The sequence below is a fragment of the Harpia harpyja genome, chromosome 16 (genome assembly GCF_026419915.1).
Source record: "Harpia harpyja isolate bHarHar1 chromosome 16, bHarHar1 primary haplotype, whole genome shotgun sequence".
In the NCBI taxonomy this organism is placed as follows: Eukaryota; Metazoa; Chordata; class Aves; order Accipitriformes; family Accipitridae; genus Harpia; species Harpia harpyja.
The window spans coordinates 25,411,483-25,425,758 of NC_068955.1; the positions used below are offsets into that span (position 1 = coordinate 25,411,483).

General features: G+C 37.3%; 2 protein-coding genes and 1 long non-coding RNA gene across 5 annotated transcripts in view; 1 reads left to right on the forward strand and 2 right to left on the reverse strand.

Annotated features, from left to right (window-relative positions):
• IMMP1L (inner mitochondrial membrane peptidase subunit 1) overlaps positions 1–14,276 on the forward strand; it is a 51,750-nt gene that overhangs the window by 29,465 nt on the left and 8,009 nt on the right. For both annotated transcript variants that reach the window (XM_052811629.1, XM_052811630.1), the window contains exons 5-6: positions 3,448–3,558; positions 8,034–8,304. In XM_052811629.1, coding sequence (XP_052667589.1) covers positions 3,448–3,558; positions 8,034–8,102 — 180 coding nt within the window. In that variant the 3' untranslated portion in view covers positions 8,103–8,304. The remainder of the gene's footprint in view (positions 1–3,447; positions 3,559–8,033; positions 8,305–14,276) is intronic.
• LOC128152909 (uncharacterized) lies at positions 4,281–8,038 on the reverse strand. Its single transcript, XR_008238792.1, has 2 exons — positions 7,526–8,038; positions 4,281–7,165 (listed from the first exon to the last, which is right to left on the reverse strand). It is a non-coding gene; the product is annotated as an uncharacterized LOC128152909 (long non-coding RNA).
• DNAJC24 (DnaJ heat shock protein family (Hsp40) member C24) overlaps positions 9,158–14,276 on the reverse strand; it is a 37,790-nt gene continuing 32,671 nt past the window's right edge. For both annotated transcript variants that reach the window (XM_052811632.1, XM_052811633.1), the window contains 2 exons: positions 10,256–10,324; positions 9,158–9,402 (listed from right to left, as the gene is read on the reverse strand). In XM_052811632.1, coding sequence (XP_052667592.1) covers positions 9,278–9,402; positions 10,256–10,324 — 194 coding nt within the window. In that variant the 3' untranslated portion in view covers positions 9,158–9,277. The remainder of the gene's footprint in view (positions 9,403–10,255; positions 10,325–14,276) is intronic.

Here is a 14,276-nt window from a genome sequence, read left to right on the forward strand (position 1 = left end):
TGATTGTGAAGCAAGTGGCTTTCCCATTGCCTTGGGTTTTTTGGCAGTAGCAGCCTATTGGCGTGTAATTAATATATTCTCACTACAAATACAAATTTTCAATAGTTTGGGGTTTTTTTTTTTTCCTTTGGTTAAAAATGTATCTTATTTCCAGCTACTGTGCTTGCATAGCTTTGAGGCATTTCAAATTGGGTCCCAATTCTGCAAAGGTTGATACTCGGAGTTAACTTTATTCAATGTGAGTAATCCCACTGAAATCAGTGATGTGGTCCAGAAATAGCTTGGTGCATAAACCCTTGAAGGATTCTGGCTTCAGCCTTTATTTCAAAGGGGTGTAAACAACTTTTTTTAATTAATGATTATGGCCTGTCACTGGTATTTGGTTTTACATTTTCATGTAATTCATGTGATTTTTATTGCTTGTCTTAATTCTAGGTTGTAGTGAAGTGCCTAGATGATGGACAGGCACCATACAAAGGTATTATACTCTATTATCTCTAGATGAATCATACATTGTGATGGGACTCTTAAGGCCAAATTTAGAGGTATAGGGTCCTGTCATACCTTCCATGGAGAACTACAAAAGTTACTGTAGGTGGTGAATTTCAGGATATAGGAATATACTTTAATGCAAATGTTCTATCTGGAATGCAAACGATGAATATCTTGTCTAGGCAAGCAATTAGTAGTATTAGAAGTAGTAAGTGATATGCCACAGCTGGAAAAAGCACTTTATTCTATTTTTTTATACTTTTGGAGCATGGAAGAAAGATGGGAAGGTCTAGAAGTGTTTGGATATACTTGTGTTACAAGTGGGTCCTTATTTCACATAGTAACAGATGAGCTTCACATTCTGCCTATGAATCAGGCGGGGAAAGCACGAAAGCGTGGGAACCAGTAAAGTAGAAGGGGAGTTGGTAGTGTCCTGTGTGTGAAACAGTAACGCATTACAAGAAGTGATGCTTTTTCAGAAATGTGAAATGTTAATGTGGGTTTCCTTTTTTATTTCATTAAAAAAATCTTCCTTTCATAGCAGTTCATGCTTCTCCTTTCTGTATATTTGCTGAGATAGTCTTTCAAAATGACAGTAGTTTGATGTACGATTTGTAATTCTGGTAGGTGCTGGACCGGAGAGTTCGCACCAGAAAGGTCAGAACGCTGCTTTGTATTGTGACGTGCACCTCAAAAACAAACTCATGCAAGATGTGGACACAGTGAATGCTTTAGGTGGCTACACTGCAAACAAGTGAAGATGAATATCCAACTAACCTAACAATTGCTGCTGGATATTCTAAATAGGCTGTATACCACAGAATTTTCGAGGAAAATAGGAATGTCAGTATATTCTCCAATAAAGACCTATAAAAAACGCATTTCCCCATGTGATGAGATGTATATTCTACACAGGTCATTTGACTCTGGATAGAATTTTTTAAAATGTATTTATTTTAAGTTGACTTCTACTTGGTTATTTTTGTTTGCAAAGCTGCTTGGGTAGGAGGATGGCCAAAGTCATCTAGCTGAAATCAACTGGCCTTCCCAGAGACAGCTCTTCCATGCACATGCCAGCAATCTGATAAGCCTACAAAATAACAAGGGCGGCAGACAACCTGAATATGAAATTGCTGTGTTGAGGGACTGGGAGAACAAGAAGTAAACGACCTTGATAGAACTAGCAGATCAGTTTAAAACAAACAAGGTGGCACTCCTTTATACAGGAGACTGTGGAAGGAGACAGTATCAGTAGGTTTCAAAAGGGTTTAGACATATTGCTGGTCTAGCAGCTCCATGTATAGATTCGGAAACGATGAGGCAGGGATGTGTGCCCTCGGACATGCCTGAAGCGCACATCCTGGATACCGGAGAAATACTGGGGGGTGGTTGGCAGAAGATGGACAGGTTCATATGTGCCTTCCATGATGAGTATCTCTTTTTGCTACTGACGGAGACAAACTATTGGTTCTTAATCCATAGCTTACACATTCGCCACAGCTCAACAAAGGGACTCTCGAGTAGCGTGCTATCCTAGTATGGTAACAGGCAGGTGAGAGCCTGACTAAACAAGAGCCTAAAAGGCTTATTTAAAGACAGTGTTCCCAGCAAGTGTTACCTGGCCAGATAGCTTAAGTACCAACAATTACCCTTCAACTGCATTTTCCTCAAATGTTTATCCGGGGGACCTGGTTTTATTCTTAATAGTTTATATCCAGACTTTACTACTAGACTTGTATTTTATTTTGTTTAGTCTGTTATCCTTGAATCCTGTATATATAGACTATTGTATTTATGAGTCCATGTGGCTTATTTCTAAACCGTTAATGTTTATACTGCTCAAACTCTTGAGTTTCATTTGAAATTGGGTTTTTTAAATATTGGGTTTTTTTCTGAATTGTGGGCATAGTAATGTTTCAAGTACATAGCTGGTTTTGCAAAAATGTATGTTAACTTAAAGTCCACATTAAATATTACCTAGCTTGAGAATATGTCACTACTTTTAAATTTTCAGCCTGGTTTATAATTTTAGAAGCATAATTATTAAGTATTTTATTTGGTGACTTGTGAGAGGTTATTTCTATCTGAAATGTTTTTTAAAAACCATATCAAAATAGTGCTGTATATTCCAAGCAGAAATCTTAGTTGAAGACTTACAGTAGCAACTTTTTCATATATGAAAGCTGTATACTCTTATTTTGGTAACTAATACAACTATGTTGCTATTTCTCATTTTGTCATTGAGTCAGTCAGTGAATGCCATGAATCTATGGTATGTAATATAGTTAATGCATAATATATATAGGCAATGAAAGGTCTTTGTCATATAGTATAAGGTCACCATCATTAATTTTCAAATTATAAAAAGGGATTTGCTGTTTTGTGATCATCATTATTGCAATATAATGTGTTGTGGATTCTGCCTGCACATAGAATGAACTGTGATCTTAATTAGAACTTTGACAAGCCTACTCCGATAAAATGATGAGATTATTCGTAATTGATGTCACAATCAATTACCAGTTAGTTCATCATGAATCTACTAACAGGTCTAGCCTTGGTGCTGGCCCCAGGATGTTGATGAGTGTGTGGCTGCCCTGTTCATGCTGTTACTGCGACAGGAGGGCAGATTTTCAGTCAACATCCTAATGACCTCTTTTGAAGTCTATTAAATTAATGACCCTGTCACATTGGTCTAACCTCTTACATCTTCATTTTGGATTTTTTGTTGCAAACCATTGGTTTTTGAGCACATGATAGAACAGATACTTTGGAGCACTCCTCCTCATCCCTCCAAATCTGACACTGTGTCTTACTAGATTCAATAAAATATTAGTTCATTATACAGTCATGAAATACGGAACACAGAAATCAGAGAATATATTATAAGGCAAACCATGCTTAATACCATTCTATTCTATTTTCTTTTTACATTTCAATCTTGCTTAATCATAGGTGCCTAAAGGACATGTTTGGTTAGAAGGTGATAATCTCAGGAATTCTACAGATTCCAGGTGCTATGGACCTGTTCCTTACGGACTGATAAGAGGACGCATTTGTTTTAAGGTATATATATTTATAATATCTAAAAATAGTTGCATTAATACATTTTTAATGCCTGGTGTTAGGTATTAAAACTTGCCTCCTTAACTGTCTGGCCAAAGCAAACATAAAGGAAAGCTTGAACACACCGGCCACTTGCTGTAAAAGGATAGTTCAGCAATGGTGGGGGTTTTTTTGAGGGAGGACTTGTTTTTTGAGCAGTACTCTTTGAGCAGTCACTGCCTCTGAAAACTGAATGAGTTATGTTGCAAGTAAATCCAAACCTGATAAAAACACAAACATACACATGCACACACACATACACCTTGCTGCACAGATATACATTCTATCCTTGACTCTTGCCTCTGCAAAACAGTAGAAAAGGACAGCTGCGTGTTTCATTGTTGGAATTTGAGAAGTGTAGTTCCATAGTTCAAAAAACAAAATGGAGGAAAAGGTTATCTTTCTAAGACTTGCATACATACTTTAGACATGTAGACTGGCCTTGTTGATTTTTAGACTAAGTCTGTGAAAAAGCCTTAAGAGTAAAGTCAAATCTGTGCCACCATAATTGTCTGCCACATTTTTATTTTAAAAAAATGCTTTGAATTAATATTGTATAAACCTCCATGGTTCCTTCTCCTTCTGTTTCAACAATTCTACAGCTTTATTTCACACTAAATTACTTGTTCATATTACCTGCATTATTAATTTACTCATTTACCAAAAAGAAGAAACTAACACCATTTCTTTTCCATAAAAAGTTTAATCTAAGAAACAAGGGAGTATGTATTGCAGACTTATGCACCAGCTTTTAGAAAGCTAGATTTAAAATGGTGCCATTCAGAACAATTAAAAAATGTTTTGAAAACTGTTCTCCATATATTGCAACACATGCACAAAAACATAATTTAGCACAGCTGTATTACATGCGCAGGAAAGATTAGATCTTTCCAATTTAACAAAGTTTTATATAATCAATTTACAGTTTTTATGAACACAACTTAAGACTTTTCAAAAAACCTTGCTGCTCTTGACCATAATCACTATCTGCTTACTAAACCTCAAATAACATGTCCCACTCGGCCCCACCACCAAGTTTTGTCTGACCTCTGTTTTTTCTGGATAGCATTTGCTTTGAGTTCTTCCCTAGTTTTTATGGAGTTCTCTCTGTTCCTTCTCTCTATTGTTTGCCTTACTGTGTACACCAGAGGAAAAAATGCTGATTCTAAATAGGGCTATTTTTATGACCCAAGTTTTAGCTTGGATTATTAACTGCTAAAATACAAATGATGCTAATATGCTGGCAGCCCTCTTAATAAAAATATGGTATTAATAACCTGACTGAAAAAAAATATTTTCCAACTGATGTACTAGTATAGAAAAACTGCTGCTTACTACTTTAAGGGGGCTGTTAGCAAATAATGTATATATTAAGAACCTGTGTATGTGGACAGCCATAATTATTGACAGTATCTCTCCACAGCAATAAATTTGTGTCCAGCTTGTACCCCAAAAAGGAAGATGTTTGAGAGACTTTAATGAAGTGACTGACAGGACTGAACCCTAAATATAGCAAGCAGTAAACTCTGTAAAATTAATGAAACTTACACACAGATATTACATATTGAAGAAGTACTTTAGGACTCCAGAATATTGTCTGTTTAAAAAGATAGTATTTTACTGCCTTGAGAATGGAAGCTTATGTAGCTTTATCTTAAAGTGGATTTTGGAGAAGCAGATGTAACAGTGCCTTTGAATGCTAAGTTACATTTTTAGTAATAGATGCAAAACAAATCTAATTAGGAAGTAATGGATTTCAACACAAGAGAGCAAGCTTGTACCAAGTTTGCTTAGGCAACCTATTCTTGGCAAAACATAAATGTTAATTCTCTGTAACTTATCTGTGAAGTTTAGACCCAAGATTCTCAGTCAATGTTCGTGCATCAGTTTTTAACCCTTACAGAAATAATGATATTTGATTATATTTGCCCCTCTTCTGCCCTGCCACCATATCAACTACCACTCTGAGAGACAAGTTCATTCCGTAAAAAGGCCACTGAAATCAAAGTACCTGCAAACTCAGGAAAAGCCTAGGGAATCCCACTTTGACTGAACTGATGCTTCATCCTGTCCTAGGTAGGATATCCTGTGCATTCCCTGGACTTAGGCTCCATGTCAAAAATAGACCTGTAGTGTATCTTCAAAAGAGCTAGTTAGCCCCATTTATCCCCCATCCATCAGATCAAATCTATGTAGGCCAAACCAAAAAGGGCAAGGGGAAATAGCTGCTAATTGGACTAGCCAGTTTGAACGAACAAGTGACAGTCAACTTCTGTCATAACTTTAAAAGACTTGGGAATTACTACACACAGTGGCATGTCTTTGTTTCACAGAGAAGGCTTGTTCCATCTCCTCCTTTCTCACATTCTCTCCTGCACGCAGACTAGATAAAACATCATTTTCATTCTAACTTTACCACTAAGATTACTGTGACGAATTTGAAACTAAATTGTCAAAACAATAGTTAAAACAAATTTGATTACTTTCACTGAGAGAAAGTCAAGTTGCAATAGGTGTGATTTGATTTGCCTGAAACAAGATTTGTGCTGTAGTGAATGGCCCAAGAATCTTCCTTCTCTGGGCCTTCACTCAGATCAGCTTAGATTTGTAATACGGGATATTCCTATTCCCTTCTACTCCTGTTTGCCTTTGAGGCCAAACAAAGACTTGACACCCAGCCTGCAGCCAGCACAGGCCCTCTGGAGAGCCCTGAATGCTGTAGCTTTGCTTCTAACCAAGATCACAAATACCCTTCTGTTGTTGGTTTGTAGCTCTATGTATTTGTCTGGAACTTAAAATAGCTCACTGGCTAATATGCACGTAGAGACAAGACGTTACCTCTGTGTATTTCTCTGTATCAGCAGATGTTCCTCATTCTCTTCCCTAACTGCACATGCCAAAAAAGACATGTATTTTTGAAGATACTTGCACAAGAGAGCTTTGAGCCTTTTTCAGCTCCACAGAACTTGAGGTCCTGAGAATGACTCATCCTTCTGTCTTCCTGAGGGCCCAGGCACAATCCAACTGATGGCAGCTTAGCACAGTGCTGCAAGGGGCCTGACAGAGGCAAGTCTAGGGCGCTTCTAGCAGTGCACAGTCCCAGTCTAGTAGTAAACTGATGCTACATCTTGCTGTGCCTGTCCTTAACTGCCTCTGCCTCTTCTGTCATTGTCTTTAGTGCTGGGGACAAGTCGTGGGGATTGAAACATTGAACCTCGGCACTATGCTTTCTCTTTTAAACTGAGAAAATTACTTTTTCACTCCACACAGAAAGCAGCAAAGGCTCCTTCTGTGCTGCGGCTGTTCCATGAACTCAGTTAAAGAGTAAGTTGCTGTTCCTGGAAGGTGACTGCATACCTTCTTTAAGACCAAATTTTAAGAAAAAATGAGCAAGATAAACACCATACTGACAGGTGCTTTGGGAACAAGGTAGTGCATCATCTTTCTCTGTCCAGGTTGCTTCATCTTGAGCAGGGGCTGTGAGATTTTTATAGGATTAGAGCCACAGAGGGCATTCATTCTTCAACATCATCTCTTTCCCTTCTTCCTGCTGATCCCCTTGTGTCATCTTTGAAAGAACATGTTGCAAAGAGACACAGGCAGTCAAGGGAGACAAAGGACAGAGTGTAAGAGAATGTCCTTGATTCCCTATTACTCTTTTTGCATCCAAGACCAGCCTACATGTAATTAGTGAATGTTCAGAGGAAAGTACTCCTGGGAGCATTCAGTAGTATGAACAGCTATATAGTTAATTTCTGGAGAGAAATTTTTTTCTTACTAGTAAGCATCATTCTCTGACATTTGTGCTTGTACTTGGTCATGATTTGTGCTGCTTCTTGTTCTATATCGTAGTCCCCTTCTCAGAGGAGCCCCTGATGGTGGCAGGCACTCCCCCCACTTTATACCTATTTGCATGGTATAAGCTTACCTGTAAGCCTGTGGAATATTCTTCCAAGGTTTGGTGTTTGCAGTTCAAATGCCCCTCTTGAAAATACAAAGGTACACCTCACAGAACTACTTTCACTGGGAAGTAACGCTCATGGTATTCTTTCTTCTAGATGAATCAAAAATACATACTTTGTCTTTTAAGTTGTTAAGAGGTTTACAAGCTAGAAAACTTTGAAAGTATTTTCTAGGAATGTATTTATTTCCAAGGCTGAAAAAAAAAAAAAATGTAATTTTTGAGGGTCTCCATAGCAAAGCATGCTGTGTATAAATTCATGTTGTCTCCAGCCACTATGGAATGATGATTCCTCCTGATACATAGTATTTATTACTCCTAGTAAAAGAAACACACAGGTGAGAAAAGTTCATATACCCTGTCAACTAAAGAGCTAAAAAATTATGCAGTTTATAAAACAATTACCACAATAAAAAATGAAAACACTGAACTTTGAGTTGTGATTAAAATCTCTTGTAACTATTTTATTTTACAGATATGGCCCCTGAATGACTTTGGATTTCTACGTGCAAGCCCCAATGGCCATAGATTTCTTGATGATTAAAAGACTTAAGTGACTATTGCCAGCTTTCATAACATTTTCTACTAAAATCAATGGAATTATTTTTGTTTAGAATAAAAAACAATTATTACTTGACAAAAACGTCTCTTTCTGAGATTGCACCTAACTTGAAAGTGGGAAAGATATACTGCTGTCATCAACAAAAATGATATGCCTCCTACTTTGTTTCCTCTGGCTATTCACAGTAAGTGCTTGGATTTATTAGAAACTTTTGGTTTTTACTACAAGCCAAGGTTAGTATTGACTGTTAACAAGGGATGAAAAAGGCACAATGCACTATTACGTTGTCATACATCCAGAGCCTCACATCGGCTATGCCTACATTAGCAAGTAGTGTGGCATGCTAGGATTGGAACTGAAAACAGTAGCAGTGGGGTTCCGGATCTGCTAGTCACTTACGTGTGTTTTGTAGGGTTTTCCTTAAACGGGCTCTAGTTTGGCCTGGTGGGCTGTCTGCCCAGTAGGGATCACAGCACAAAACTGGTTAGTTTTCATCTAAGGAATGAAGACTGCATTTGTTCAGATGAGAGTCAATTCAAAACGTGCTCCTGCTCCAAGCTGAAAAGTTAATGTAGATGCACTGTTACAGTCCAGTGTGTAGGCACTGGACCTGCTACTTAGTACCAAGACAACCAGCCTATTAGATCTGTGCGTCTCTGCCACCTCTTTCCAAGGCTCAACTCCTTGCGAGGATTTAATGAAGTTAAATATTTAGCATAGAAATAGAAAGTGTTCCTGTTTCCCATTAATACACCTTATTCTTCATTATCTTCAAAGCATTCTCAGATGTATGCCTCCTGATTAAATTTTGTCATCTGAGCTGTTAAAAAGGATTTAACCTAAGAGGTAGGGCCCAAGGTATAGTTGATATAGGCTGAGATTGAAAGAAGCTACTCTGTTGTTTTCTGGGAAAGAAATGTCATTTAGATCATAAGATATATTCTAGTTGTACAGAACTTAGTGTTCTGTTCTGGAGGTTTTTAATAACTGGCTCTTTAGTTGCAGAAGGAAAAAAAAACCAAGCCTCATGTCATTTCCTTTCTTAAGCCTGATTGAACTTGTTCTTGTGGTGCCCCCCTTTTCTTTAGCGGATGCTGTTCCGTGTTTGTCCAGTCTTTTTAAAAGTTTGTAATGCTTAATGTGCTTGATTGAAACAATCATTGAAGGATCTCGATAACAAGTGAACATGTGTCACAACAAACCAAAGATACATCTTTGGTTTCATTCTTGAAGACGGTGTAATTCCCACCACATCGACATGACAGAGTATAGCATTGTTCATCTGCCAAAAAAGAAGACAGGAAAGCCTTTAGTGCTTGAGAAGAATCAAGAATTTATTTTGGATTTTCTTCACAAAGCTGCTCTTAATAACAAATGACCTCCCACTGCTGGATTGTAAATATCGGTACCTGTGCTACTATTTGTTGCTCAAAAAATAACTATACTCTTACAACATTTCAGTGACTGTGAGGCATTCTTATGCCAAACAGCCAGAGTCAGTGTAGTCTCTTTAAAAAAGCAAATAATAAAAAATGAAACAGACATATTAAAAGAAAAAAACTGAAGGGTTTTAGTCATACATATGACAGATCAAGGATGCTTTCAAAACAGAGTGCTAACCCAGGAAACAAAAATAAAACAGAAGAAAGGAAAGTAAATAGGATTTTCTCCTCACAGCTTAAAAAAAAAAAAAGTAAAAAAAAAAATCAGCCATTCATTCAAAAAGCAAGTAAATGATAAAAGCTAGAGTGTAATTTAAAGGAGGGAAATAACACACTGTCAGATGAAAAAAAAAACCAACCTGTATGAAAACACTTGCATTCTGCCGTCACAGAAAGAGCAAGAAGATGCATGAGAGATTTGGGAAGAATCTGGAAATCTAAATCTTTATTATATTACAAGAAGAGAGCTAGGTGAAAAGTGGTACTGCAGGCTGGGGGGAGGGTGGAAGAGATGAAGGGGGAATGCAAAATTAAGTATCAGAAAGTTAAGTTACAATTCAGGTAATCACAGAGAACAGAATAGCTAAATCTGAGGAAAATATAAATCTTATAATGGTATAAGATGCAGAAAAAATGGAAAACATTTGCAGTGACAATGAAAAGCACTGGGAACAAGTAGTAAGGCACTCATACCTTCATTCCAGGACATATCCTCAAGATAAATTTGTGCATGTAGTGGCCATTCTTTTGTCAGATTATCTTCTAGAAAGAAAACATGACAGATGTTCAACCCTGATAACATATAGGTCCTTATTTCTTCCTGATAAATTAATAGTTGTATATACCTAGCAGTCAATCTGGTCCCTACTAGAGTCATAACTAGACCCCATTATCAGTTAAAAATGCAGTTCTCTAAACTTTTAGTTTCCATATCTCTGCATAAGCTGGAAAATGTTCTACTGTAGCCAGAAGTAAATGGTGAACATGTATTACTTAAGACACTACTGAAACCAGGACTTTTATGCATCCCAAACAATTATGTGAAATTAGGGGCAAACTTTTGTTTTCCTATAAATACCTTTTAAAAGTCTGGCTGTAACTCCAATTCCACAAGCTGAAATTGTCAACATCTGCTTACCTGTACTTGTCACAAAATCACGGAATGGTTGAGGTCAGGAGGGACCTCTCAAGATCACCTTATCGAACCCTCCTGCACAAGCAGGGTCAGCTAGAGCAGGTTGCCCAGGACTGTGTCCAGCCAGATTTTAACTGCCTCCACAGACGGAGATCCCCCAGCGTCTCTTAGGCAGCCCATTCTCCTTTAGAAAGAAGCAGCCAAATCAACCCCCCCAATAAGCACCAAGGAACTGTCAGGGTTGTGTGTGAGAACACCACCAAGATTCCTGCAAAAAGATACTCCTAACAAAAGATAAATGAGAAACACCTTTAGGGGAAGACTAGTCCAAGTGTTCTTTTATGATAAAGAGGCTCAGCCCAGGCAGAAGATCGGTTCTGGCCTGCACCCATGAAATCTATTGCCATTTGATCCCCTAGATTCTTCCAACATTGAGTATAGCATGAAATGAAAAGCATACAATACAATTGAAATTATCAAATGCAAACTGTGCAATACAAATACAAATTGTTTTTTGCAATTTATCAGCACACTCCTATTTGATGTACAAAGTTCACACCAAGTTCTTTAACTTGTAACTTTGTTGACAAAATCATACTGACAAGTGAAGCCATAAAAGGTAATATAAAAAAAAGGGGGGGGGGCAACCACAGACATAAACCCCTTACAATTTACTACACAAAACCTCCCAGCTGCTGCCTGACACCTGGAAGCTCCAACTCCCCAAATGCTGTAAAAACCAGAAATGCCTGAAAGGTGAACTTCAGCATATACACAGAAATGCCTTAGATATGGCAAGACTCAGGAGCTTAGTGCTTATTTAAGGTTTAAATTGGGTTGTTATTGAGAAAGTAGGTGTTCCTTCTCTTGGATGAATGAGTTTTTAAGCAAGTTTCATAGTTTAATAACATCAGGCTTTCTAGAGCATTGCGATGTCTATGGCTTTCTATGAAAAGTAAGCTGGCAGTGAAAGAATTTATTCCAGAACTACTCATTGAGCACTTGCTGAAAATGTCAGAGGCCCAGATTATTTTATGTTATTTTAATTCCCCATGAGATTGCCTTACCTAATCCCTAGATTGTAGGGTATTCTAAACAGTTCCCAGCTTCTACGTAACTGCTCTTTGCTCTGGACTCAGAAATAAGGGACTTCGCAGCTACATCCTCCAATAACACCCTAGAAAAACTGCACATCTCCAACCTTTACCTGATCAGATAATGGAGTATTTCCTTCTTTATCACCAAACATCATCCTCTGATTGCAACCACCTTACTCTTCTAAAGTTATCATCAGTGAAGTAGTGACTCAGAACAGACATACATCAATACTCTTATTAGTTGATTTCACTCATCCAGTAAGTAAAGCAAGCTATTCCCAAGTAAGATTCCTACCTTACAACAGTGTAAGTTGTTGCAAAGTTTAAGGCTACTATGAAAGTATAATCCTAGCAATAGCTTATCACAGCTTTCTCTATAGTTAATTATCTAAATTAACTTCAAAATCTAACCAACCTGTTGGGGGTTTTTTTTTTTTTTTCATTGTTTTCCTTTCATGGCTTTATTAGTTTTAAGAGTAGAGTATCATAGGTAGAAGTATTGATGTAATGTACCAGTAGGGAAATGAAAAATGAACCCCTTGCATTTTAACTATCCTTATGCATGGGGGGGGGGGGGGGGGGGAGTTAATACTTACACTTTGGAGTTTTAAATAGGAAATTTAAGGTCAGTTTAAAAAAAAAAAAAAACCACCACCAAATATTAGGTCCCAGTCTTTATTTTGCAACTAAACGACTGTTCCAATTTTAACTGAAATGTGCATTATATATCCTTGAGAATGAGCCTCATCTAAATTAATTTTAATGAAGGAGATTAAAAGAAATCAGACACATTGAAAATAACGACAGAATCAATACAGCCTCTTTGATGTTACCTTTGCTGACCACCTATTCTGTAATGAAAAGGTCAGAATGAAAAGAAAATTAACCCACTCACACCTAATACTTTACTGCTGTCAAAAGAAAGGGGGGGGGGGGGGAAGTCAGCAGGAGTGTAATGATGAAAGAAAACTGGAAGATATATCTATCAATCAGTTGTTCTCACTGTTGTGCATGCTCTCAATTACATAAACAAGAGATATGGGTAATGTTGTTATTCTGTATAACTAAAACATCTTTCTTAACACTGGATCAGAACATTAGTTAACTGCATGAAATGTCCAAAATAAAATAAAAGGTCAGATGGTCTTAACTCATGCCAAATTACTCTAATGTTACTTGGAGTTAGCCTGGTACAGCCTTCTAGTTACAAAATACGAGAACAGGAATGGCCAATGTCCTGAAAACACCCACAAAACCAGTCAGAGGCCTTTCCTCCAGCAGGCCTTGTCTGAAGTAAATATTCCTCCTCCTCTTTTTTGAGGAAGGAAAAAAAAAAAAAAACCACCAAAAAGCTGAGATCAAAATGAAGTCTGTCTACCCACCTGCCTTCAAGGTTCTTCTCTCCCATGTGGTAAAAGAAAACCATACTATAACTGTGAGAACAGTATAAAAAAAGGCAAGCGCTTCCTATTTAACCTGTTGGTTTTTTTGGTTTTGTTTTAGGGTTTTTTTTTTTAATACTGGGAAGAAAAATTCACAAAGGAAAATGGTCTCTTAGGTTGTAGGAAGAACAGATTTTCCTAAGCTTCATTTATAGGTAGCAAAAAATTGAGTTAAAAAGAAACCAGGCTTTCCTGTTTGGAATTCATGAAGCAGGATTTCACTCAGAACAAGTTTTATAGGATTGGAGGTGGAGGTCTGGGTCATGTCTTGCTGGTAGAAAATACAAGAAGGGCAGATGGACCATATGCCACCATGAAAACAAACTAGTGAGATGCAAATTCACAAGGTTACCATACTTCTTGAAGTAGAACTACTCACGAATCATAGAATCATTTAGGCTGGAAAAGACCTTTAAGATCGAGTCCAACTGTTAAAGTAATGAAGATGGAGTAATGAAGAAGGAATGAAGAGGAAGGTTGAGGAAAACTCTACCCTCTCTTCTATTCCAAACATAGTACAATATGAAGCCAGGGAACAGAATTTCAACGAAGCTTTTCTAATTTATTACTATAATTGTAATTTTGAAAATAAAATAAAAAAATTTTTAAAAAAATCAACAGGCAAAATTAATCACTCGTACAATTCCCAGCCTGAACTGAGATCGTTATTCCTAGACTGATGGTCGAGTCTGAAAGTGTCTTACTGGTTATCCTAAAAGATGTAAATTTTCAATTAGTACTCGACTTGAGTAAGTCTCCAAACTTAGCACATAATCCAGTAACTGCTCTTGTCAGTTTCATATGCTGCATTTCTTTGCTTATCTGATTCAAGCAGGAGAAACTTATTTTCCAGAGTTGAACAAAACTTTTTTATTTTCTAGTTCTATTAAATACACTACCCAATCTAACATACCTTAAGACAGCAGAAACAGACTTAGCCACTTACTTAAAAACAGAGGCACAGCCCAGTATGAGTTTGGGGAGCTTACAAGCAGAACTACAAACTTAACATTTTTCACAGAGTGTGTTACTGACTCATA